Source organism: Scleropages formosus, chromosome 5, assembly GCF_900964775.1.
Source record: "Scleropages formosus chromosome 5, fSclFor1.1, whole genome shotgun sequence".
Classification (NCBI taxonomy): domain Eukaryota; kingdom Metazoa; phylum Chordata; class Actinopteri; order Osteoglossiformes; family Osteoglossidae; genus Scleropages; species Scleropages formosus.
Genome location: NC_041810.1, coordinates 26,758,359 through 26,782,118, shown reverse-complemented (window position 1 = coordinate 26,782,118; position 23,760 = coordinate 26,758,359). Strand labels below are relative to the sequence as shown.

The following is a 23,760-nucleotide window of genomic DNA, read 5'->3' as shown; positions in this document are numbered from 1 at the left end:
ACAACCGCCTTCGGTCCCCTGCGTTCCATCACTCGACTCTCGCCGCGCTCTGCCGAAATCCCTTAAACACAAGAAATGTGCGTTACGGGAAATCGTCAATTAAACAAAGCTCGCATGGTGTCAAGTACATCAAACACATCATTTCCTGAAATTTTTTCACGCGAAACAATTAATAAATCAACCCTCTTACTGCTAACTTGGCTTTTTGAGCTGGAAAATATAACCAGTCTCTACGTCTCTTCTTTAACACATATCACTAACAGCTCATCTTCCCTGGATTTGAATGCAAATGGAAAAAAGAAAGTGCTGCTTGCTGTTAGTAAATTAGAAATATTATTATAAACAAATTGAGGTCCCCACAGTAAATATTGTTTACAGCTCACTTTGTTTATATGGATCACATTGTACACTAAATACGACGACACAAAAATGAAGGAAACAACGGAAAATACATTGGAAAGCAGCTGGATTCAATCCCTAGCAGCTGGAATATCGCTTCTAACCAACCCTACTACTGACCCTGCGTGACCCCAAATGATTTCATCATTATTAATTTCAAATATTTTTCCGAAGCTACTCACAATGTTAGATTTGTACACTAAGCGAGTTCCACTGGCTTACCCATTTACAAAGCAGGGTAATTTTTACCGCATCATTGCAGGGCAATTACCTTGACCAAGTGTACAAGAGCAGGAGGTGAGATTCAAAGGGGCAACCTTCAAGTGGAAAGTGACGCTCCGTGCTGACCATGATCGCCAACGAACATGATCTTATTTACAATTCTGCTCTTATGAACAGATCATTTTGGTCGACGGCGTCACTTCTCGTGATTTTAATTTCAATAAAATTGCCAGCTGCAGACCATTCTTCATTTTTCCGTCCTCATGTGCTTTGCTTGCTTCTGCAGTATTTAACTGTCTTTTACCACATCTTCCCCGCCTACTGTTTCCTGTCATTGCCTTGTCACAGTTGTCTGCGCATAAAATGTCATTTTGGAAATTAAGGCTCACAAGGGCAGTAGCTGGTATAAATAATCAATCAGTCAAATAATCAACCAATCAGGAACTGGTAAGCAATGGGGCTCAGAGTGACACCTGGTGGCCCTCAGCAGTACTACAGGGGTCCAAAGGTCCCAAATGCTGTGCAACCGAATGGTTTTAAAGATGAAAAGCTGCTTAAAGATACGAATAAGTACGAACTTCACGTTTATAAGTCATACAGTGTAAATATGTGGGATCTGTTACTGCTCGAAATGACTGGAACATATGGAAATCATATTTAATGATGACTGTCAGTGTTCTGTTAGGGGCACTAGCAGTAGTAGTGCTCTGCTCCTACAACAGGTTGGTAGGGTTGTTGTCCATGCAGGACGAGGCATGGCAGAGCTTGTGGAATGAGCCTGGAAGACCAGACTCCCCTAGTCCACACTGCTTGTTCAGAGCTTTTCCCAACTCCCTCTCCCTGCACTGCAATACAATATTGACCACAGGCTGTAACAACCGCATAAAAAATAAATATGCACTAGCTGGGCTCAGCTGAACCTACTGCACTCTGCACAAGAGGAATTTCAAACTCATGTTTCACCTGCACAACACCAAGACTTCAACCTGAAACTAACAAAAAAAGGAAGTTGATTTAAACTCTGAATATCTGCCGGTAGAGAGTCAACAGTCCACTTTTCATAAAACCCAAAGAACAAATCTGGAGTGGATATTAAGCTCTGATCGCATTCCACATCAGAGATAGAAAACATCCAGGAAGAAGCTTTGCGCTCAAATTTTAGAGGACGGTGTCTCTGTTGGAGTCCTAGTTCTCCGAGGAGTCCGTCTCCTCATTAGAGCCGTCGCTCTCCATCTCGATCCTCTTGCGGTGGTGCAGCGACTTGCGGGGCGACGCCTTCTTTGCGGGCTCCCTGTGGGCGGCGTTGCCACCGCTGGACGTGGGACTCAAGGAAACCTGAGCAACACTGCAGGAGAAAGCGTGGCATCAGCACTGTTGGCAGGACTGGCACAGGATGCAAACATCACTAAACACGCTTTAATGGAACATTCTTACAGTCTCTCCAGCTCCCGGTCCATTTCGGGATCTATCAGCACGGCTGCTTTGCTTGGCAAAGAACCTGGAAGGGACCGGTCAAGCAAAAAGTTCAGTTAACGGACTTCATGAGTCCCACAGTAATAATCGCAGTCTAATTTGCATATTTAAACACACAAGGTCATTTGCTAATTTACATAATGCATATATGCCTGAAAACAGGCTTCACATTTTGTCCAAAAATCAGGGCTGGTTACCCTAAATACCCTGATCCTGACCACACCTGTTCACGTGTCGCTTCCATTCTAGCACTAAAATAGCCGGTGGTGGAAATAGATATGAAGTTCAATTAAACCAGAGTAAGAAAGCCCATTACATATGTGTCAAAAAGAATTACAGTTCAGTTGACTGTCATTTTTCTTATTATTAATTTTATTTTCAAAGATTTTGAAGGTCATTTGATTTCAGATATCAATTTCAAGTGTCACTGCGTCAATGTATTGTGATTATTTTTATGATTTGTTTACCCTGTGGGTCCTCAATCAATACGACACGCTTTGTGCCGCATGCCGAGCTGCAGAGTGACAGCAGCTGGATGGCAGGAACTCACCGATGTCCTCGTTGACCCCCTCATGTCTCGCCAGGGCCGTGAGAAAGCTGTAGAGGGACACTCTCTCCACCTGTCCCAGGATCTCTTTAACGGCAGATGCGGGGGGGTGGCTGTTGGAGGCATGACAACACAGCTCAGTCCACAACCCAACAAGTCCCAGTGCTCCCACTGGAGGTTCAGGGAGCCCTTGAGAGCATTTGAGGATGGATGTGGGGGGGGCTCATGTCTGCCGTTCATTAGTGTTGGTGATCAATAATATGTATAATATGGTAATATTCTTATTTTTACTGTAATTTCAAGTGAAAAATGTTTTACAAAACTTTCACAGGATGTAATTTATAAATAAATTTGTCTTATTAACCTTTAGAATGCGCAGATAGTAAAGGAAGCTGAAAGCGGCGAGAGGCTGACAAACGCTGTGCGCCTTATGGGACGAAACGGTTAAGAGTCGAAAATGCTGCAGAAATGACACGTTTTTCAAAATTATTTTTCAATATTCAAAAATATTAGCTTTAATGTTATTTGAATTTTTTTAAAAATAAATGTCTTACACAGATTTTTAATGATTTATTACAGCAAATGATATATTTTTATAGCATCAGCCAAATACATTAATGCAAAGGTCAATGTAAATAATAAAGCAGCACAACGGCAGTTTGTAAGATAAGGAGCCGGTGTACATCTATCTTCAGCCGTTAAATATAATATCTAGGTGCTACAGATTAATCTGTGACTTTCAGATGTTTTCAGAGTTTAAACAGGGAATATGGACACAATGGAGAGTTTTCTGCTCTTTTAAATTACATTACATTTATTTATTTAGCAGATTCTTTTCTCCGAAGCGACTTCCAACGAACTCTATGTAGTGTTATCAGCCCACACACCTTATTCACCGCGGTGACTTACACTGCTAGGTACACTACTTACACTGGGTCACTCATCCATACATCAGTGGAACACACTCTCTCCGTCACTCACACACTATGGGGGAACCTGAACAGCAAGTCTTTGGACTGTGGGAGGAAAACAGAGCACCTGGAGGAAACCCACACAGACACAGGGAGAACATGCAAACTCCACACAGACTGAGCGGGGATTGAACCCATGTTGTCTCATACCACCTGTGAGAAAGGGCATCATTAGGATATCATTAATTATCAAAATTATCATACTGTACTTACCCAAAAGCATTCAGTGAATGAATAAATATGGGGTGTCTCTCTCTCTCTCTCTTACACACACACACATATATGCACAGAGCAGAGGTTTCTCCTCACACAGGTAATTTTTTTTTTGCTCCTTACTTGTGCCTGTATCTCTCGCAGAGCGCCTCCACGCAGTCGCCAAACGCCGATGTCTCGACCCCCTCCTGCAGCTCACCGTCACCGGTGGAATGCTGGGGGAGCTGCTCCACCGAGGTGGACGTCGGGACGATCACTGTGTTCGGACTCTTCCCAGAAAGCAGGTCCTGATAGATCGCTGCAACGTTCTCGATAAACTCTACACAGTAGAAACACATCGCGGTGCACCACATTTTGGCTTTACTGCCAAACTGCACCCCAGAGTGGACATACTCGTCCTTGTGCGCCGTGTGCCACAGGCCGCCCGTCCCACATGTGCTGCACGCTTAAAAACTAAATCTGCATATATGACTCACATCAGAATTTATTGTGCCTGTTTAAATTTACTTTTCCAAATAATACAAAATTTTCTAAAAATATTTCTTTATTTAAATAAATAAAATGAACAGTTCCATCTATGGACAGTGAGCACTTACCTTCATAATAGAACTGAATCTGAAAGGCGTAGAGGAAGTCAGCGAAGGACATGAGACAGTCCATGGCGTCATCCACAAGCACAATTCTGCATTCAGACAGACAGCTGTGAGCGCAGCACCGCAGCACCGTAACAAACGAATTAAGAATTTTCAAAAATACAAACATATTTTCGGTTATTTTAAATTGCATTTTTGTCACCTAACACAACCTGCGCTTCTGCATCCCACAGTTAGATGGCAGTAGATCCCACTCATGCAGAATAGGAGCATGAGGCCGAGTTCTTTCAACTCGCTTCCACAGTGTTTACACCTCGTGTCTCCTGTTCCTGAGTGCCGGCCATCGGTAATAAGACGTGGAACGCTGCACGTGTTTATGGGATGAATAAGTTTGCAATGAGCACTGAGCAAGACTTTGCGCAGAAAATGCATTTTTATTCTGAGACGTTTTTTTTTTCATTTTTAACGTGGTTCAGAGTTAACTGAAATGTTAAAACGGAAAGTCTTAAAAAATATTTTTGTGATATAGCTATATCCAAGACTTTTACATACCCCTACAAGGGACTTGGTTTTATAAACTTTTAGTGATTGCGCAGGAAGTTGAAAGTGGCCCGAAGCTGATGAACATGGGACACGCTGATGTGAGAAATCTATCGACGTCACTGAATGGGATTGTGGGAAAATTTACGCATTTTGATTTTCAGTTTTTTTCAATGAGCATTCATTTTTTGGCAGTTTGAAATTGGTTTAAAAAAATAAGAAAAGTGTTGCACTGCAACGGACAGGCATACTGCCCAGAGTGCATCCTGCCTATCACCGTAGGCTTCCAGGGTAGGCACCGGACCACGGCAACCCCAGACTGGATAAGCGGTAACTAATAATGAATGGATCAGAATGTTTCAATATTTTCATTGTTACAGCCATGTCTGACCGGCAAACAAATGGATGTGTGTATTATTTTGCTTTTAATGGACTCCAACGCAGAAGTAAAAGTGACTTTGAAGTTACAAACAAATCGAGTTACGAACAGACATCTCGTCACAATTGTGATACTAATCTGAGGACCCGGTGTACATATGTTTTTATTACTGACCTTGCGGCACCATGCGCCACATCTGCGGGAAAGTCCGGGCAAAGCAGCTGCAGCAGAGAGCTGTACTCCACTGCAGCTAAAAGATCTGTGGCACAAACGAGCACAAGAAATGAACGAGTCACCGTATGGCACCGTGTTTACCAATTAACCGTTACCAGATGGTTTGTCCAAAAGTGATGCTGAGTGTCGGCTATGAAAGTTAATGACTAAGGTGGCAAGTGTTTCTTAAGTTCTGCAGTATTAATGTTAATCTGTTTTTTACAGTCGTTTTAAAGGTGTATTTTGGATTTGCCGATTCAGTTTTAAAAAAAGGTGATGAGAGTATTTTGCAGATCAATGCAATGGGGGTAAATTGTAATACAGTTTGTAATGTGCAAATACTTTTATACGTATTAATGTGAGATTATTTTTTTGTATCTGTGATGAATAGGAAATTATAACAGAAACTGCACAACACACACACCCTTCAAGCTGCACATCGAAGATGTTTACCTCCATTCTTCCCAATCTGCCGGAAACACTTCCAGAAGAGGCGCGTGAAGGACCTGCGGTTGTGCGCCGTGGCCTTGACGTAGCTGAACTCTCTAAAAAGGATGTGGTTCCCGCGGCGCACGCTCTCAAAACTGCAAACGATCGGCAACTGTAAATACTATCATTTGGCACCGGTGTGAAAAATGTGCCGCTGATATTACAATGAATTGTGACACAACCTTTCTGACTCCAGGAATATTGTCATATTAGGAATATAACTTGATCTCAAAGTGCACCTGTAGAGATTCTCTCAATCAATCAACTCCAATAATAGCATCATTACTATATTCTTAGCAACTGGAACAAAATAAATTTGCCAAATATTACTAATAATTCTGTAGATCAGATTTTGATGTCTTGTTACAGTTAGAAATTGAAATGTAACAAAAAATATAAGAAACACAAACATCTGCAGGCAGACCTGTCGAACACTGGTTATGGGGATGGTCTTGTGACCAAAATTCTGCAGTTTGAACCCTTGGAGGATGAGGAGTGTAAGGATACTTCATTTCTTTCTCACTGCATCATTGAAATAGATGAATCTCCCAGCAAAATTAAAAACAGTAATAACAGTATATATATACTATATATATATATTATATATATATATATATATATATATATATATATATATATAAAATATATATTGTGTATAATATATATATATATATCATCCCAAATCACCATCAGTAGAAGAATAAACAAGTAAACAGATATCACTAGCTGCTCGTATTGGAGCATCTCAAGTCCATGGTAAAGCGTACACCTGATTCATATGGTACACCTGGGTCACACGGTCAAACCTTGCGTGTCAACAGGTGGCGCAGTGGTTACGGGTTTGAATCCCACCTCCTGCTCGAGTGCCCTTGATTAAGCTTATTACCCTGAACTAACACAGTAAAAGTGACTCAGCTTAATAAATGGGTAAGTATTTGCAGGTAAACAAGTTGCTTCGAAGGAAAGTGTCAGGTAAAGAGGGTAAATGTCCACCTGGCGCACAGCTACCAGCAGTCGAGGACACCTACACCGCACGCTGCCTCAGAAAGACGATGCGCATCATGAGAGACCATAGTCACCCCGCACGGGCACTTTTCTCTTCCCTGCCACAGGTCTATTCGAACCCGCACAGCTAGGTACGGGAACAGCTTTTACCCCACTGCTATAAGACTATACAACACTAACCAATGTGCTACCTTTAGTAACTAGAGTTGGACTGCTCCACCCAAGCGCATTGGTAAATTACACTGTCACTTCAAGCATTTTCATTCTCTCGTTCTGAGTTCTCTGACTGTTACCATTATTGTTACTACTGTTACCATTATTTATTGCTATTGCTGTTGCACTACTCACTGTCATTGTTTTGTTTGCGCAGTATTTCTATTGTCTTTGTCCATAGTCTGTGGAGAAGCGTTCAGGAAGATTTTCATGATACATGTACATGGCACTTGTATCTATGACAATAAACTTGAAACTTTTTGAAACTTACTACTCGGCGAAGTAGCGGGGAACCCCAAACTGGACGTACTCGTCCTTGTGCTCCAGGAGCTGATGAACGGCGTCCTCCAGGTAGAAAAGCACGTCCTTCTCCGCTTGTAGGGGAAAACAAAGACAGAGTGAGAAATCAATGAAGGCAGCAGGTGGCGTAGTGTTTAGAGCCTTCCGTCTCCTTCCCTTCACAGAGCCGGGATTCAACCTCATCATCACCTCCTGTATATTTCCTCTGAGAGCAAAGTACTGATACTAAAAATTACCCTGCTGTATACAAGTGGGTAAAACATTGCTGCAATGATTGCACAGTCAGTGACAGTGTCTGAAATGAATAAACACTCTGAATTTTTTATATAATGGAAACAAAGTGAAAATTCAAATATATTATACATTAATTAGCTTTCAATAAAAAATAAAGCCAGAAGAAAACCACCGACGACATCGATCGTCCAGAAATACACTCCTATACAAAAAAAAACAAAAAAAAAACGGCTCCATCGTTTTATTCTAACTGAGTATAACTGTTAGACTGATTATCAAAATAATCAGTGATTAAATTAGACCGACGACGTCGGTCGGTCCGTTTGTTCTGCTGCCGTTACCCAAATATTCGTCGATTGATAAGACGAAACGATCCGGGTTCATTCTGTGTACACAAGTGGACGCTTTATTGAGAGAATAATAATAATGATGATAATAATTATAAGGTATTGACTTGAAAAGTCACTGGAAACGACACTTCCGGGTCCGTTTCCATAACAACGGGAAGATGACAGCGGTATCCCGTATAAAGAGTCCCCTGCTGCAACAAGGAGCTCCAACTTCAGTTCCAAATACACCGTCGCAGTATTATAATCTGAAATGTTAATGCGAATGCGGCCTTGACTTCAAATTCCAAAATCAAAAGGTTCAGTTTGCTGAACGACTGATACTAGCAATGACTTAAAAGAACGTTGTTAGTTTTTGCAGGATATTAATCTGTAGATGCAGTTAAATATTCCAGGTGTTGTAGTCTCTCGGATGTTGTCGGCGTTTTCCGGAACTCCTCCCACTCGACCCCTCGCTATTAAAGTAACCGGAAGTACACTAACACGATTGGCCAATCGGCAACGTCGGTATTTTCCGGAACTCCTCCCACCCGACCCCTCCGTGTTGTTAAGGTAACGGGAGCGACGCCGCTCCTTCGAGCTGTGAGCTTATTACTATTCTGGCGTTCATCAGCTATCCGTAAGTACCTCATGGTCTAAATAATACTTAGACTAAATGTATAGAAGCCACTATGGCAAAGGCGTGCTGTCCGTGTGTCGCTGCTTTGCTCAGACGGAGCTCTTAGCAGTGTGTTGCTAACCCAGCCAGCCAGGGCCGCGCGCTCGGGACGGCCACTGTGGATTTTTTTTTAGTCAGTAAGTAATGATGCAGTGTAGTTGTGTTTAAAATACATAAAAGTGCCTAAACGGCATATGCACGGTTAACCAGCGCTGGTTCTTTCTGTCAACTGTTTTTTTTTTTTTTTACACATCTACGAACCTCACCTTGTCAGCTGTTCCACACCCTCTCATCCTGGCACTCCTTTACACAGCCTCACATCTTTTTTTCTCTCACTTTCTGTGTGTGTGTGTGTGTGTGTGTGTGTGTGTGTGTGTGTGTGTGTGTGTGGAGCATACCGGCTGCCTTGCTAAGACTAACGATTCCCCCTCCACCCCCCAGGCAGACCCCCCAACGATGGCGGTGTACTTCGACCACCGCATCGAGCCCCCAGAGTCCAACGGGGACCCGACTCACATGACCTGGCACTCCACACAGCCCGTGTTGGCGGTATCCTCCATGAGCCCTGAAACGGGGGGTGCCGTCGATCTCTACCTGCAGCAGGTGACCCGCACGCGCTCAGAGACACCACTTGGAGCTTGCATTCTGCGACACTGACCTCTGACCCCCGATCCCTCTGTACCACCGTCCGCAGTGGTACAGGTCAGGTGGTCCAAACTCTGTTGCTCACATGGGGGGGGGGTCTCCTTCCTGCCCGACCTCTCAAAAGTGTGGAACACCAGCTCTTCCAGGATCTGTCCTGCTGTTTTTCATGTTTCTGGTCTTGCTGAACTGTTTCTGGTTCCTCCTTGAACCCGTCGTTGTTTGTCCCCCGTTTAAAAGTGAAACGAGTGCCCCCGCCGGGGTGTGTTTCCTCGCTGGGGGGTTTCTGCTCTGGGTTCTCACTCGTCTGCCTTTTTGCCGTGTTTGTGCCGCAGGGGGAGCATGTGGCCAGCTGCCACGTGCAGCGCTCCTCCCCAGCCTCGGTGCTGCGCTGGCACCCCAGCAAGGCGGTGCTGGCGGTGGGCTGGCACGCTGGGGAGGTCCTGCTGCTGTCCCACCCGTCTGGAGAGCAGGGCAGCCTGCCTGCCGCTCACACCTCGGGCATCGCTGTACTGGAGTGGAACGGTGCAGGGAGTCGCCTCCTCACTGGCGATCAGGTCTGTGTTTTTGCGTTCGGGGCTGGTTCCTCCGTCACGTGTCCTTCCCACGAGAACTCGCTAAAACGGGTGTGTTTGCAGACGGGTGTGCTGGCGCTCTGGAAGGTGGATGCTCGAGGTCGGGTTCAGGGGCCGCCCCTGGCGAAGCACAGTTATGGGAAAGCGCTGACCTGCTGCGTCTTTCGACCCGTCGCTCCTGCGGAGTGAGTAACGCTGTCGCCACCTTTCCACTCCCGTTTCTGCTTTTCTAGAACAGGCCTGCGGACAGGTTTCGGGAGGGCACTGTGAGGTTCAGTGGCGGTTTTCAGAATAGCGCTGTCCAACAAATAGAAGTTGAAAACAGAATAAAAAAATATTTCTGTGCTGCAACATAATTCTGTGTGAAGGTGAATAATTATCAGTGCAATAAAGTGATTGTTGTATTTTTGCTGAATTAATATCTGTACATTTTTCGAGGAGGGGGTCCTCAGTTTTAATTAAGTTTCTAAAAGGGGTTCAGGGCCTAGAAACAGTCGAGGACCACTGCTGCAGCTCTCAGGTGTTGAAGTAATTAGTGAACTAGTGCGGGTTAACTAGTTTGTTACCACTGTTTTACCCCCTAAAACAAGGTGGACTCTACTACACTCTTCGGTCACAGTCATTTATTTATTTGACACTTTTCTCCGATCCACCATCAGTTACTGACCCTGATTTATTCTGGTTTACTTAGCTGGGTAATTTTTACTATATCAATTCAGAGTAAGCACCTTGATCAAGGGAATTACTTGGCATTCGAACCCACTTCCTTAGAGTGCAATGCAACTGTTGTAATCACTATGCCACCTGGTGGCCTTTACCACACCCAGATGGTCCCAAGAGTCCTTGTGCTGTAAAATCAGTGTAAACGGTTGCTTGATGGTGATGCTGCTGCCTTCGTTCTCTCAGGGACGTGGCTCAGTTGGCCCGGGCAGCTGTGAGCGGCGACGAGAGCGCCCTCGACATGTTTAACTGGAGAACTCCGGGGACAGGCCCATCACCGAAGACTCAGGAGGGAACGGTCTTCTTCGTGAGCACTGATGATGGTGAGGAGCAGCTTCCGCTCAGTCCCTGCGGGCGGACACATTCCAAGTCCCGCTGTCCGAACCGTGATAAATTCATGTGGACGCTCTGCAGGGTGTGTCCACTGCGGAGACGACAAAGGCAGGAGCAGCCCCGTGTTGACCGTGGACGGCCACGTACAGAGGCTCCTGTATTTGGAGAGGCGAGGAGTGCTGGCCGTCATCACCGAGAACCTCCTCCTGTCCCAGTACCGGCTGGGACCAGAAGGGGGCGCTCAAGAAATCATGAAGGTCCCTTTCATCATACACACACAAAATTAATGATGTTGCTTCGTTGTCTACAAGTGTTCACAGTGCCCCTCCGTGGTGGTGGGTGTGTCTGCCCGCAGGTGAAGCTGAGTGGGCGGAGCGGGCAGATAGCGGACATAGCATGGGCAGAACGGGGTCTCCTGGTCACGGCCACAGGGGAGCAGGTCATCAGGTGGGTCGAGGCTTTACTGCTTTTACCACTTAAAGGCAATTTGCTAATTTATTGGATAAGTACAAAGTGCACTGTATATTTAAATATTGCTTGAATAGACCTTTTGCCTGTTGCCTTAAACTCATTTAAGTTATTTCCAGCTCATTCTCGTGTGAAGCCAACAGCTTCAACAGAGTACAGGTCATTTACCCAATGAATGGTTTCTGGTTTTTAGGCTTTGGGACCTCGAGAGAGATGACAACAGTGTTCTTGCGCTTGATGAGAGTCTGGGCTTCGAAAAGGGCGAGACGCTGCACTGCGTGGCACACTGTGCTGCCAAAGGTGCCATCGCATTTTAAAATTGCACATCGAGCTGTGTATTGCGTCTGTCATTGAGATGAAAGCCAACACTTTTTTTCTATATTAACAAAAAGAAAATGTATAAAACACGACCATCCATGTTTAGCGCCTCAATATAAAATAGCTGTTGAGATCGGTGTTTTCCATTTAAGGTTCAGACACCATTAAACTGCGGAAACATATTATTTAGGTACAAAGTAGTACACCTTCAGTTCAAAGCACTTTGTATAAAATCTGTACAAACCATTAAGATGTTTAGTTATGGTTACAGTGAGTGCAGATCCATAGTTCTTCCATATAAAACAAAGCTATTGCAGTAAAAATTCTGATAGTCATTAACAACATCCATTAAAATAACAAAGAAAATAAAATGGTAAAATTGTGATTTACATCAAAGTATTTTGGGAACCCAGGTGACCACATTTCTCTGCTCTCTGGTTCGTTGCAGAGCTGCTGGCTGCAGGAACCAGCAGGGGGCGCATCGCCATGTGGCGTAGCGTGCCTTCGGCGTCCGGTCACGGCGAGGTGGAGTCCGGCTGTCAGTGGAAGCTGCAAACTCCCACTGAAGTGGAAGGAAACGTCTCACAGCTCCAGGTGAGGTGTCCTATGAAGGTCTGGGTCCTCTGGATGTGAGTGGAGTCTCTCTCTCTCTCTCTCACACACACACACACACACACACACACACACACACAGTATCTGTTTCTTTCACAATTCCACTGTGTCTCCTTCCCCCGGCTGCTGCAGTGGGGCTCGGGTTTGAACTTGCTGGCGGCCCGCAGCATCAGCACCGTCCTCATCCTCTCGGAGCATGTGATGTCCACCCACTTCAGCCAGCAGGTGGCAGCGGTGCAGCTGACCCCCAACCAGCTGAGCGTCACGTACTTCAGCGCCGGGAAGCAGCTGAGGCTGTGCTCGGACACGCACATAAAGGGCGTGTGCATCACCAAGGTACGGGAGGTACGATGTGTGAACCGCAGCTGGAGTGTGACCGCTGGCTCTCGTGATGACCGCTTGTGCCTCCCTTGCTGCAGGACACAGTGACCGTGTGGAACGGGCGACGAGTCGCAGTGTACGAGCCTTCGCAAGGTGTCCTGCGCAGCACAGGTACGAGCTCCGCGCGGTGCCCTCACCTGGAAAAGTCTGGTTGAACCGTTCCAGTTTCACTTCCTTCTGGTCCTGGTTTTCAGGCTCCTTCCTGTGCGAGTCGAGCGCCCTGGCTGTGCATGGCGGAGACATCTACACCGTGGAGCCCCAGCGGGTGCAGGTTCGCACCATGCAGGTGAGTGGGGCCTCGTGCCGCTCCCTTTCTATCCGTCCCAGGTGGACGGTGTGTCCAGGATCTTCGTCTCTTTGGGTTCTTTTATAGCTCTTTATTGCAAGGATTTATTAGATTTGATCAATTATTTGTCACAATGTTTCATCAGGTTTCCCGTTTTGTATTATATTTATCATTGCTTTTATTATGGTACGTTGTCGATTATTACACTGTTTATTGAAGTATTGAACCATTTAACTTTCTCCATGTTCTAATTGTATTTTTAACTTTATCATTATGTCTCTTGTGAACGTGTGTTATATGTGGAGGTTTGTCATTTGTTTAATCTGTAACGCAGTGAATTTTGGAGAGCTGGGCATTGCGTGTGAGGCTTCTGCTCCGCAGAAATGTGCACGAGCATTGAGTTTCTCAGAAAGGTCTGGAAGATATTGGTGCAGAATTATAATGTCATAATTTTTTACTCCTTTCAGTTACATTTTATGAATGATTTTATGGGTGTAAGTTTATGCCAGTTGCTGAGATTTCTATTGTCAGAAGAGGTACTTAAATCTTAGGGCACAGCTACAGCTCAGGAGACCGGATATTGGAATGACCAGAGTGCAAGATGGGAAACAATGAAAACGCAATTTATTCAACTCCTGTAAAAAAAAAAATGTCAAAATTATTTTAATTTTAACAGATTAACTAACATCGCTTATGTGATACATTATCTGACCCGTGTGAGTCATGTAAGGATGAACTGTACAGTGTTTCTTATTGATTTTTCTTTGAAAGGTGTCTTTTTACCTGTTTCACTTTAAATAAATGTCTGTGAGTTTCAGGGCTAACGACTGGTAAAAGGGTGTTTTCGCATGTTTAATAAACGCACTTATGGGACTGTGTCGCGTCTGAAGGGTACCGTGAAGCAGCTGCTGCCCTTCTCGGAGGCCGAGGGAAACCCTGTGCTGCTCAGTGTCTGCCAGTCCTTCCTGGCCGTGGGGACAGACTCGGCTCACGTCAAGGTCTACGACCTGTCACGCAGGTGTGCCTCCAGCCCCTACCCCACCTGTCTGTGTCGGATCACCTGCTCCGCGGTGTTACATGCCATTTTTCCATGTGTGTAACTGGCAGGGAGGCGAAGCCACACTGCGCCGCCAAGAACCTGAGGGACCAGATCCCCAACCTGGGGGCTCTCGTGTCAGTCAAGTGTAACTCCACTGGCAGCCAAATCAGCATCCTTGTGACTCAGGTGTGTCCGGCACACGGTACTCTGGCTCTTGGACGGCAGAAGGGTGCAAACTACTTGAAAAATAATTACCATGAGACCAAACGTTTAATACCAACCGATGATGGAGAGAATATGGAATATTCTGGTTCAAAGCCCAGATGCCTGCAATGTGTTGACACCGACTGTTCTCTATGAAGCGTTTAGCGAGGAGAGCAGGAGGCATAGTGGTTAAAGTGACTGCTTTTGGACTAGAAGGACTCGGGTTAGAATTCTGTCTCAGATTATCAAGAAATTAGGAAATGACTCAATTTTGCCGCTGGTCTTGAAGGGCAAGATAGAAGGAAAAAGGGGAAAGGCTAGGAGGCGAATACAACACATGGACAACATCTCACGGTGGACTGGCTGCAGGGAACGAGGGAAACTTCTTGGAGCATACACAAGATCAAAAGGCGTGGAAGAAAGTGATGGACAGCCTTGATATTGAAGAAGTTGGATGGATGTTTATGTGTGAGATCTGAGCCTTGTATTAGATGATGCAAAGCGATGGACTCTCAAACCCAAAGGGATTTCATTAGGGGCTGGCTCAGGACTGACTGCCTGTGTTCAGGTGACAGCTCAACTGTCTGCTACATGACCTGCTCCCTCATTTAAATAGTCAGTTTTCTAAATTTTACCTTGAAAAAGTTGGTTGACCTTTCAGCTGGAACAAGAGGTTGATGTTACGCACTTAAATGGACTTTGTGCGTTTAGCCAAATATGCAGTAAGATGAAGAATTTACCGAAACTGACTCTGCAGATGTTCCCTGATTGTTCTCTTCTCCTCCCAGGTCAACGGGAGACCGGACCACAGAGTGTACTTCTACGACGTTGAGATGGATACTCTGTCGTACTTTGACTTCTTCACTGGACGTCCAGCGACTGCGGGTTTGCAGCCAGACGACCCTGAGAGGAGGTACTTAAGTGAAACCAAAGGGGTATTATGGCTAAAATGTTTAAGGTGTAAACCTCTCCTGTAGGCGTGAAGCTACTGTATTGTAGATCTCTAGGAGCTGAGATGACTAGCGGTGACTGACCTAAAAGAATGAGTTGATCCTCAGTAGAGTGTTTTTTTTTTTTTTTTTTTTTCCCCTCCTCCTCCTCCCCCTGTTCCAGGAACCTGGACCGCATGGCAGAGCTCCACGGCCGTTTCCCCATCTCCCAGTTCTGGGACGAGAGCGAGCCACGCCTCTTTGTGTGCGAGACATTGCTGAAGGCCACGAGTTCACAGCAGCCAGCACCACCTGGCAGCCTGGAGGGGGTAAAATTGAAGCATCTGAGGCTCCACTTCAGTGCTTTCCAGTTGAATATCTAATAGAACGAACTTGATGCATCTGATCTTCCTCTGATGAGCAGATGTTTCAGTGTACTGGTTGTGATGCCATATTCCTCTTGTAGGCAGATGTGATTGTGGTCTCCTTCTTCTGCACCCAAGAGCATGGGCTGCTGCTGCAAGACTGCTATCCCAGACCAGCAGGTGTGGAGGCCTTGCTTGCAATGGATGTGCCATTCTACTACTTCACCTGCAAGGTTGGTGCAGGTTACTTACTGCAGTCACCCTCCCCAGGGGCTGAACTCAGATCCTTCACTCCTCTCGCTAACCTCGGCCTCTCTTGCATGAAGTTGGTTTTCATCTAAGTTGAGTTTCTTCTCCATTGTTGCTCACCTCCACATCTCTGTCCCTGGCCATGCTTTCGGGGTCTTCTTTTCTTACCAGCTGATGTTTCGAAGGGGTTCTGTCTTTCTCCCAGATGTAAGTACCAACACTTGGCTTCTCATCACCGTGTCTTCCTCCAGCCCTTTGAGATGGGTTATCTCCGTTTCCCCCTCCTTAGGACCATCAGCAGTGAAAGGAGAATGAGGAAGTCGGCTGATTTTCGTTTACAACCTTCAATTTGCTTTCTTCTCATCTTGTCCCCAAATCATATTCGCCAAACTTTTCAACCCTTATTAACCCAATCCTGTCTAAATAGTTCAAGCTAGTTGACCAGTAGCACCAGTGGAGAGCTCAGTTTCCATGTGAAATGCGGGAATTGTTGGGTTCCTGATAGAGATTCCAGTGAGTAAACTATCTAGGCATGATGACAACTCTGAACCTGAGATATGTGATAAAGATGCCTGTATTTTTTACTCCTCTAGCCTGGTGAAGCACTAGCTGAAGGTGAGCAGCCCTCAGCGCAGCCCAACTCTACTCCTCACATGGTTTCCAGAAGAGTTCTCAGGGACTTTACTGGCCTGGAGGATTGTGACAAGCCCACCCGTGATGCCATGCTGAACTTCAGCTTCTATCTGACCATTGGAGACATGGATGAAGCCTTCAAGTCCATCAGGCTCATAAAGAGGTGAAGATTACCGACCTTCTCATGTGCCACATCTTCAAAGCCACTTTGTTTAAATTTTACTAGGCATCATTGGGCTTTCACCCCATCAATGAACTTCTGGTGTTTCTACTGGGGACTTGATGTGACTGGACCATTTCTAGATGAAGGCAGGTCTGCTTTCAACTTCTCACCCAAGCTTTGGGTCAAAATGTAAGCCCATCAGCATAGGGAAACATTTTCTTCTAGCTATAAATTTTAAGAACCTGTTATCCTGCATACACTGTTGATTGTTTGGGTTTTCTTTTACCCCTGAAATAGCAAAACTGTGTGGGAGAACATGGCACGCATGTGTGTGAAGAGCCGGCGGCTGGATGTGGCGCGCGTTTGCCTGGGGAACATGGGTCATGCGCAGGGAGCCCGGGCACTCAGGGAGGCAGAGGTCCATCCCGAGCTGGAGGCACGTGTGGCTGTTCTGGCCATACAGCTTGGCATGCTGGTATGGGTGTTATATAATATCTGTGTTTCTAATTTGTAAGTGCAACCCTAAACATGCAGTATGACAATTGACAAGGTCCTTCAAAGTTGACCCCCTGGCCTCTCTCTTTCTGTAGGATGACGCTGAAAGGCTGTACAAGAGCTGCAAGCGTTACGACCTCTTAAACAAGTTTTACCAGGCAACGGGGCAGTGGCAGCAGGCACTGGAGACGGCAGAAACTAACGACCGTGTCCATCTTCGTACCACCTATTACAGCTACGCCAAACATCTGGAAGCCATGGGTGACCGCTCGCTGGCGCTTGTGCAGTAAGGAGCAGGGCCTTAAGGAGTGGTCGCCCCTTGGTGCTTAGTACAATGGAGTATGGTGGGGCAAGCTGGGCAGTTTGGCTTTTCCTATTCATAATAATTTACATACATTTGAATACAATTTATAATTCTAAGAAAAACTCTTCCTTTGTGTGTCTCTTCATTCTCCAGCTATGAGAAATCAGACACTTACAGATTTGAGGTTCCCAGGATGCTCCTGGAGGATGTGGTGTCTTTGGAACTTTACATCAACAAAACAAAGGAAAAGTGGGTGCTGGATGACACCAATTCACCTAGGAGACATGTTCTTGGAATATTAATGTTGAAATTAATGAACACGGTTTCACTTTAAGTAGTATGCAAAGGTTCAGCAATTTCCTTAAAATGCTTGTACATTTTTTTTTTTTTCCCCCAGGATTTTAAAAACCACTTGTGTCATTGTCTCCATCATCATGTACATGTGTTTATAACCATTGTCTGGTAACAGGAGCCTGTACAAGTGGTGGGGTCAGTACCTGGAGAGCCAGTCAGACCTGGAGTCAGCGCTGCGCTATTATGAGTATGCTCAGGACTACCTGTCTCTAGTACGTGTCTACTGCTACCTGGGCAACCTGCAGAAGGTAAGCAGGTCAGGTGGTGGTCTAGGTGAGCTGTTACTGTGAACAGGACTTGTCTGTGGTGCAGTTAGGGGGACTTATTTTCATAGTGAGCACCGTGAGGAACTCCAAATGCTTTTTGTCGGCTTGTGTTTTGGACGCAGGCAGCAGAGATCGCCAACGAAACAGGCAACCGCGCAGCCTCCTACCACCTGGCGAGGCAGTACGAGAGCCAAGAGGACATCAAGCAGTCGGTGCACTTCTACACGCGCGCCCAGGCGTACAACAACGCCATTCGCCTCTGCAAGGTGGGCAAACGTCTTTACTGAGACCCGCCCCCATTTCCCCCCTGACTGTGAAGGAGTATCCAAGTAACTTCCTGCTTCTACAGGAGAACGGGCTGGATGACCAGCTGATGAACCTGGCTTTGCTGAGTAACCCAGAGGACATGATGGAAGCAGCCTGTTATTATGAAGAGAAGGGGGATCACATGGACCGAGCTGTCATGCTCTATCACAAGGTACACCCAGTGCAGAGCTAAGTGCACTAATGAGTCTTAACAAATGGCTTAGAGTATGCACACTGATGACTTTTAATGAGTGTTTTAACAAGCATGCACACAAATGTGTCCAAACACATATGTTAATGAGTGGCTTAATAAGCATGCATGCTAATGAGTCTTAAACATGCGTTAACAAGTGGTTTGGAGTGTGTTTTTTGGGTATACACACTAACAAGTCTTAAGTGTGTGTGCTAACAAGAGGTTTGAGTATGGACATTGAGCCTTAACGACATGAACACTGATGAGTGTCAGCAAGTAGTTTAATAGGGATGCACATTATCGAGTCTTAACAAGCACATGGGTTAACAACTGGTTGAATGAGTGTTGAGTGTGAATGAGTATGCACACTAATGAGTGTTTAAAAAGTGGTTTAATAGGCATGCAGATTAACAAGTGGTTTAGCGTATGCACAATAATGAGTGTTAATGTTTTACTGGGTATAGAACTCATTAGTGTGTAATGGGTTTGTGTACTAATGAGTCCTAAAGAGGATGTGCACTGAGTGTTAATGATGGTTCAATAGGCATACACAGTAAGGAGTGTTTGACAGATGTGTGTCCATTTGCACATCCAGGCAGGCCACTTCTCCAAAGCGCTGGAACTGGCTTTCTCCACCCAGCAGTTTGGTGCTCTGCAGCTCATTGCCGAGGACCTCGATGAGAACTCGGACCCCACTCTGTTGTCACGTTGCTCTGACTTCTTCATCAAACACTCCCAGTACGAGAAAGCTGTGGAGCTGCTGGTTGTGGCCAAGAAGGTACGTGGAATCAGCTGCCTGTCTGGGGCTCTTAGTTCCTTGGTGTGTGTCTACAGCTCCTTTGTCTCCTCAGTACCATGAGGCGCTGCAGCTGTGTCTGGACCAAAACCTGACCATCAGCGAGGAGTTTGCTGAGAGCATGACCGTGTCGCGTGACTCCAAAGAAATATCCGAGGAAGCCCGTCGTGACCTCCTGGAGAGGATCGCTGACTGCTGCATGCGCCAGGGCAATTACCACCTGGCCACAAAGAAGTACACCCAGGCGGGGAGTAAAGTGAAGGTCGGTACTGCTGAGGTGGTGTGTTTTCTCAAAGAGCTGTGTTAAATGTCCTGTTTGATGTGAAGGTGATCATCTGATCAAGGTATGACCTGAGGTTCTTCATCTGACAGGCCATGAAGGCGCTACTCAAGTCTGGAGACACCGAGAAGATTGTCTTCTTTGCCGGCGTCTCCAGACAAAAAGAGATCTACATCATGGCTGCCAACTATCTGCAGTCCCTGGACTGGCGGAGTGATCCTGAGATCATGAAGAACATCATTGGATTCTATACGAAAGGCCGTGCCCCCGACCTTCTTGCAGGCTTCTATGAGGCATGTGCCCAGGTTTGTGACAGACTTTCTTTTCAGGACAAGGGCTGACAAGTGTTACTTGTCAACATTGCTAAGGCTGCTTTGGCTCGCCAGGTGGAGATCGACGAGTACCAGAACTACGAGAAGGCTCTGGGTGCCCTGAGCGAGGCCTACAAGTGCTTGTCCAAGGCCAAGGCGCTGAGTGCTGAGGAGCAGGACCGCCGTCTGGCCAGGATGCAGCACAGGATCTCCCTGGTGAAGCGCTTTGTCCAAGCGCGCAGGTAATCTCAAGCTCCTGGGTCTTGCTTCTCATCCGGGGCACTTCTTGTAGGGGTGGCCTGCTAACTGTATTCGCATCCCCGATACGGGGGTTTGTGGTGGCGGTCCCCCTCAGGCTGTTTGAAGAGGACCCTGCAGAGGCCGTGCTGCTCTGTAAGAGTCTGCTGGAGGAGGCTGAGCTGGACCCTGCAGTGCGCATTGGTGATGCCTATGGCTTCCTGGTGGAGCACTACTGCCGCCAGGGTAGCTTCCAGGAGGTGAGCATCTTGTAGAGTGCAGGCCCCTTCCTGACACCTCCTGCAGATCTGTGTTCCTCATGCTACTGTGATCCATAGGCCTACCACACCCTGGAAGAGATGACCAAGCGAGTGCCCTCCCTGAATGTGGCCTTCTATGTGAGCCAGCGGAGCCTGGAGGCCCTGCAGCGGGCAGTGGGGCTGCCCCCCATGGGTGTCATGCAAGACAGGGGCAACAAGCAAGACAGCGGGGATGAGGAGGATGAGGTGGAGGAAGTCATGGAGGATGTGCAGGGGGACTGAGTGAGGTGGGGTATCTGAGATGAGGAGGCTGGCAAATACTTTCAGAACCACGTTGTTCTTGGTGACTGGAGCTGTGTAGACTGTGAACTGGACCTGCCATACAGGGAGGTAATTTTATATATATCTTTTTTTATTACTGTTAACAGTTAATGATGACTTTTTGTCCAAGGTGACTTTATAGTGATTTACCCCTTTTATAGAGCAGGATCCTTGTTGTGCCAATCCTCAGGGGCTGTCAGTCACAATCTGTTAACTGAAAGAACTCCACTGCATCTCCTGTGTCATTCAATTAATTTTAAGGTTTTTGCTTTTCATGTATAGTTTAAAAAAAAAAAAAAAAAATGTACAAATTGTATACATACTAAATGGCTATTAATATTTTCCAGTAAACATTTCTACGTTCCTTCGTGAGCCTTGTTCCATTCATCATTAGTAACACAGCTGGGTGACCTGAGGCCAGTTGAAGCCCAAGCCCCAGAATAAATGTTGCTGTGTTTGTTACAAACATAGGACCTGTTCCTAGTGAAATGGTATTTAACTCACTATAAAGACTGGATGCAAAACCTATCCAGTGAAACTTATGGACATGGACTGCACATCTGTCTCCTGAAGGACCTAGTGTCCACTACTGTGGAACAAATCACCTCTATAGGATACTTGCATGATATCCTTAGTAAGACTTATATAAAAGACTGGAATGCTCTTTATGTAGTTGTGTAAATGACTTTTGTACATAAAGTTGAGTTGAAAGTCCATGTTGTACTGAAAAATACAACAGCAGAACTTGGATAAAAAAGGGATTGCACTCTGCTCATGTAAAATATTCTCAATTTTCCTTTAAACTGCTTAAGGTCAGATTGTTTAAAATAAACAGTTCTGATAACTGTCAAACTTCAAGTCTGTAAGTTGCCAACTAAAGGGCTGCAGCCTAAAGTTCAATTAATCTAATACTAATGATCAGTTAAATATTAAAACTATGTACCAAACATAAAAAGTGCCATGGGACAGATAATAAATGTAAGACAATTTTGTGGGAACACCAAGCTCTGCTGCGGGAGGGACTGATGCTGATCAGGAGATGCAGCTCTCTGTGGTGGGTTCCTTGGGGGGGGCCTGTCTCTGTGCCTGGATGAGGTAGGCCCAGGCCCTATCCACCCCCTCTCCCTCCACTCTGTATACGGTCCAATCGGGGAAGGGGTACCGTCCCGCCACAACCATGGCGTCCGTCGGCAACTCCAACAGCAGCTTCTTCTGCAGCAAGGGCAACTGTGAACATGGTACATCCACTGTGTTAGTGCTGCCAAACTGGAGCATGAGTGTACGGATGTAACTCGATGGCTCAGGTGAGACGGCGTACTTACCACGCTGGGGGCCAAGAACACGGAAATGTTCTTACACTGCTCCAGATTAACCTAGAACCCAGAAGCACACACAGCACAAGTTCAGACTTCACACTTTTAGGCACTTCACTGAAGAGACCGTTGAAGTTCATACCTTCCAGAGGTCCTCCCGCAGGTATGAAACCTTCCCATAGTGCCCTGCTCTCCAGGCATGAAAGCGAGCAAGGCGGACGAGCCAGGGGTTGAGCTCGTACCCGACAGCAGGGCGAAAACCCTGTCTGTATGCCTCCAGAACCTGAAACCCACCGGAGAAAGATGTGGGTGAGACCACAATAGCTGCTTCAAGGCCCTTCATCTGCTATTTATAGTTCGGTAGTAAATATCAATCAATTAAATCAGAAGTAACACTTGGATCCTTGATGCTTTGCGTTCAGCATGAACGGCAGCCTTGACGAAGCAGAACACTCACAATCCGACCATCTCCAGAACCCAGGTCCGTAAGGCCCCCTGGTCGGCCCTTGAGCAGTGACATCACATTGGCCACCTGAGCTCTGCTGGCAGGCAGGTAGGGCACCTGGAGGGGGGCGGGTGGTTGGTGGTGGTGAGCTCAGCTTGGGTGTGATACAGAGGAGCGGAAGGCACGGGCCAGCCCTGCGCCTCCTACGCTCACCTGTAACCGGAGAGGCACTCTGCGGAAGCCAGGCATTAGGATCCCGGCCCAAACGGCATAAACGGCCAGGCCGGAGCCAGCAGCCACCTGCAGGAGGCCCCATCCACCCAGCGGTCTGTCGCTGAGCCCAGGGAGGGCCTCCTCTGGGCTGTCTGGGTCCATGTCTGAGACATGGGTCACAACGTACAGTCAGTCAGGGGAAGTATTAGTATTATGCAGTTAAGTTGTCTTAAATATTAGTTATGACATCTTTCCCCAAACCACCCAATTCTTTTTTTTTTTCTTTAGTTTTTTTTTAACTGTACGGTACCAGTTGGGGTTAATACCTTGATCAAGGTGGGATTGGAACTTCTGCCACCTGCTGTACTGTGTACAAACAAAACATGCATGATGAGTTAGTGTGATATTGCCTTTTTTTTTTTTTAAACTTTACATGGAGATAGAATCCCTCCGACCATCACGCGCTCCCAGAACAAAGACAACAAAAAAGAACGAACCCGTTTTAAAGGAGTGTTTTCTTTATACTAAAAGTTTAAACGAACCTTAACTGCATACTACATCACATTCAACCGGCTCCACTAACCTGCACGACAGAGGCTGGTCCGTCCGCTAATCGTCCGTCGGTCAACACGACTGTTTCTCCAGAGTTCCGACCGTGAGATTCCGCTTCCGGTTCCGCTCTATCGTTTCATGCAAGGAGGAAATGCGCGTCATCTGTAGTGCTCCGTTATCAGTTAGCAGCGATGTTTCATTCCAAAATCCTTTGTTTCTCATACGAAGTTTAAAAAAAAAAATGCTTGAGCCTTTTATCATTTGTTACTTATAATTAGACTTGGCATCGTTTTGAAAGTCTCTTGCTGAGACTAAAATCAATTTTCGATGCCCTCCGCGGTATAATTCATATTCCTCTCTGACGTAGCTGAATATCAATATCATCAGTTCATAAAAGCATT

The 23,760-nt window shown here is 46.1% G+C and overlaps 3 protein-coding genes across 5 annotated transcripts; 1 reads left to right on the top strand and 2 right to left on the bottom strand.

The window, feature by feature from the left end:
* Positions 1-366: 366 nt before the first annotated feature.
* On the bottom strand, positions 367-8,353 carry cstpp1 (centriolar satellite-associated tubulin polyglutamylase complex regulator 1). Its single transcript, XM_018765447.1, has 9 exons — positions 8,133-8,353; positions 7,529-7,631; positions 6,004-6,134; positions 5,512-5,596; positions 4,422-4,507; positions 3,949-4,144; positions 2,645-2,754; positions 2,056-2,119; positions 367-1,966 (listed from the first exon to the last, which is right to left on the bottom strand). The coding sequence occupies exons 1-9, from the start codon at positions 8,173-8,175 to the stop codon at positions 1,807-1,809; spliced, it is 978 nt and encodes a 325-aa protein (XP_018620963.1). The 5' UTR covers positions 8,176-8,353; the 3' UTR covers positions 367-1,806.
* A 300-nt stretch (positions 8,354-8,653) lies between these two features.
* On the top strand, positions 8,654-20,993 carry ift140 (intraflagellar transport 140 homolog (Chlamydomonas)). Its single transcript, XM_018765434.2, has 30 exons — positions 8,654-8,757; positions 9,238-9,399; positions 9,774-9,995; positions 10,077-10,198; positions 10,920-11,056; positions 11,148-11,323; positions 11,422-11,513; positions 11,728-11,834; positions 12,301-12,446; positions 12,597-12,800; positions 12,884-12,956; positions 13,040-13,131; positions 14,022-14,149; positions 14,239-14,356; positions 15,163-15,287; positions 15,488-15,632; positions 15,770-15,901; positions 16,511-16,713; positions 17,011-17,188; positions 17,304-17,494; positions 17,666-17,761; positions 17,982-18,114; positions 18,255-18,398; positions 18,482-18,610; positions 19,227-19,409; positions 19,483-19,689; positions 19,800-20,012; positions 20,094-20,260; positions 20,374-20,515; positions 20,594-20,993. The coding sequence occupies exons 2-30, from the start codon at positions 9,253-9,255 to the stop codon at positions 20,795-20,797; spliced, it is 4,356 nt and encodes a 1,451-aa protein (XP_018620950.2). The 5' UTR covers positions 8,654-8,757; positions 9,238-9,252; the 3' UTR covers positions 20,798-20,993.
* Positions 20,994-21,576: 583 nt separating this feature from the next.
* Positions 21,577-23,402, bottom strand: antkmt (adenine nucleotide translocase lysine methyltransferase). 3 transcript variants are annotated; one of them, XM_018765451.2, is made up of 7 exons: positions 23,391-23,402; positions 23,134-23,168; positions 22,808-22,971; positions 22,607-22,711; positions 22,292-22,432; positions 22,159-22,209; positions 21,577-22,063 (listed from the first exon to the last, which is right to left on the bottom strand). In XM_018765451.2, exons 3-7 carry the CDS (start codon positions 22,967-22,969, stop codon positions 21,869-21,871), a joined length of 654 nt encoding a protein of 217 aa, XP_018620967.1. In that variant the 5' UTR covers positions 22,970-22,971; positions 23,134-23,168; positions 23,391-23,402; the 3' UTR covers positions 21,577-21,868. The 3 variants fall into 3 exon arrangements, with proteins under 3 accessions (XP_018620967.1, XP_018620966.1, XP_018620968.1); XM_018765450.2 differs by having other exon boundaries at positions 23,305-23,401; XM_018765452.2 differs by lacking the exon at positions 23,391-23,402 and having other exon boundaries at positions 23,118-23,172.
* Between the last annotated feature and the right edge of the window lie 358 nt (positions 23,403-23,760).

Coding starts and splice junctions, on each gene's coding strand:
- antkmt (XM_018765451.2), bottom strand. CDS start 22,969: ATGGACCCAGACAGCCCAGAGGAGGCCCTCCCTGGGCTCAGCGACAGA. Junction 22,433..22,606: donor GTTCTGGAGATGGTCGGATT/GTGAGTGTTCTG, acceptor GGTGGGTTTCAG/GTTCTGGAGGCATACAGACA. Junction 22,210..22,291: donor TGCGGGAGGACCTCTGGAAG/GTATGAACTTCA, acceptor TCTGGGTTCTAG/GTTAATCTGGAGCAGTGTAA.
- cstpp1 (XM_018765447.1), bottom strand. CDS start 8,175: ATGAACCCGGATCGTTTCGTCTTATCAATCGACGAATATTTGG. Junction 6,135..7,528: donor CCCCGCTACTTCGCCGAGTA/GTAAGTTTCAAA, acceptor GATCGTTTGCAG/TTTTGAGAGCGTGCGCCGCG. Junction 2,120..2,644: donor GGGGGTCAACGAGGACATCG/GTGAGTTCCTGC, acceptor GGTCCCTTCCAG/GTTCTTTGCCAAGCAAAGCA.
- ift140 (XM_018765434.2), top strand. CDS start 9,253: ATGGCGGTGTACTTCGACCACCGCATCGAGCCCCCAGAGTCCAACGGG. Junction 18,611..19,226: donor CTGTCATGCTCTATCACAAG/GTACACCCAGTG, acceptor TTGCACATCCAG/GCAGGCCACTTCTCCAAAGC. Junction 20,261..20,373: donor CGCTTTGTCCAAGCGCGCAG/GTAATCTCAAGC, acceptor GGTCCCCCTCAG/GCTGTTTGAAGAGGACCCTG.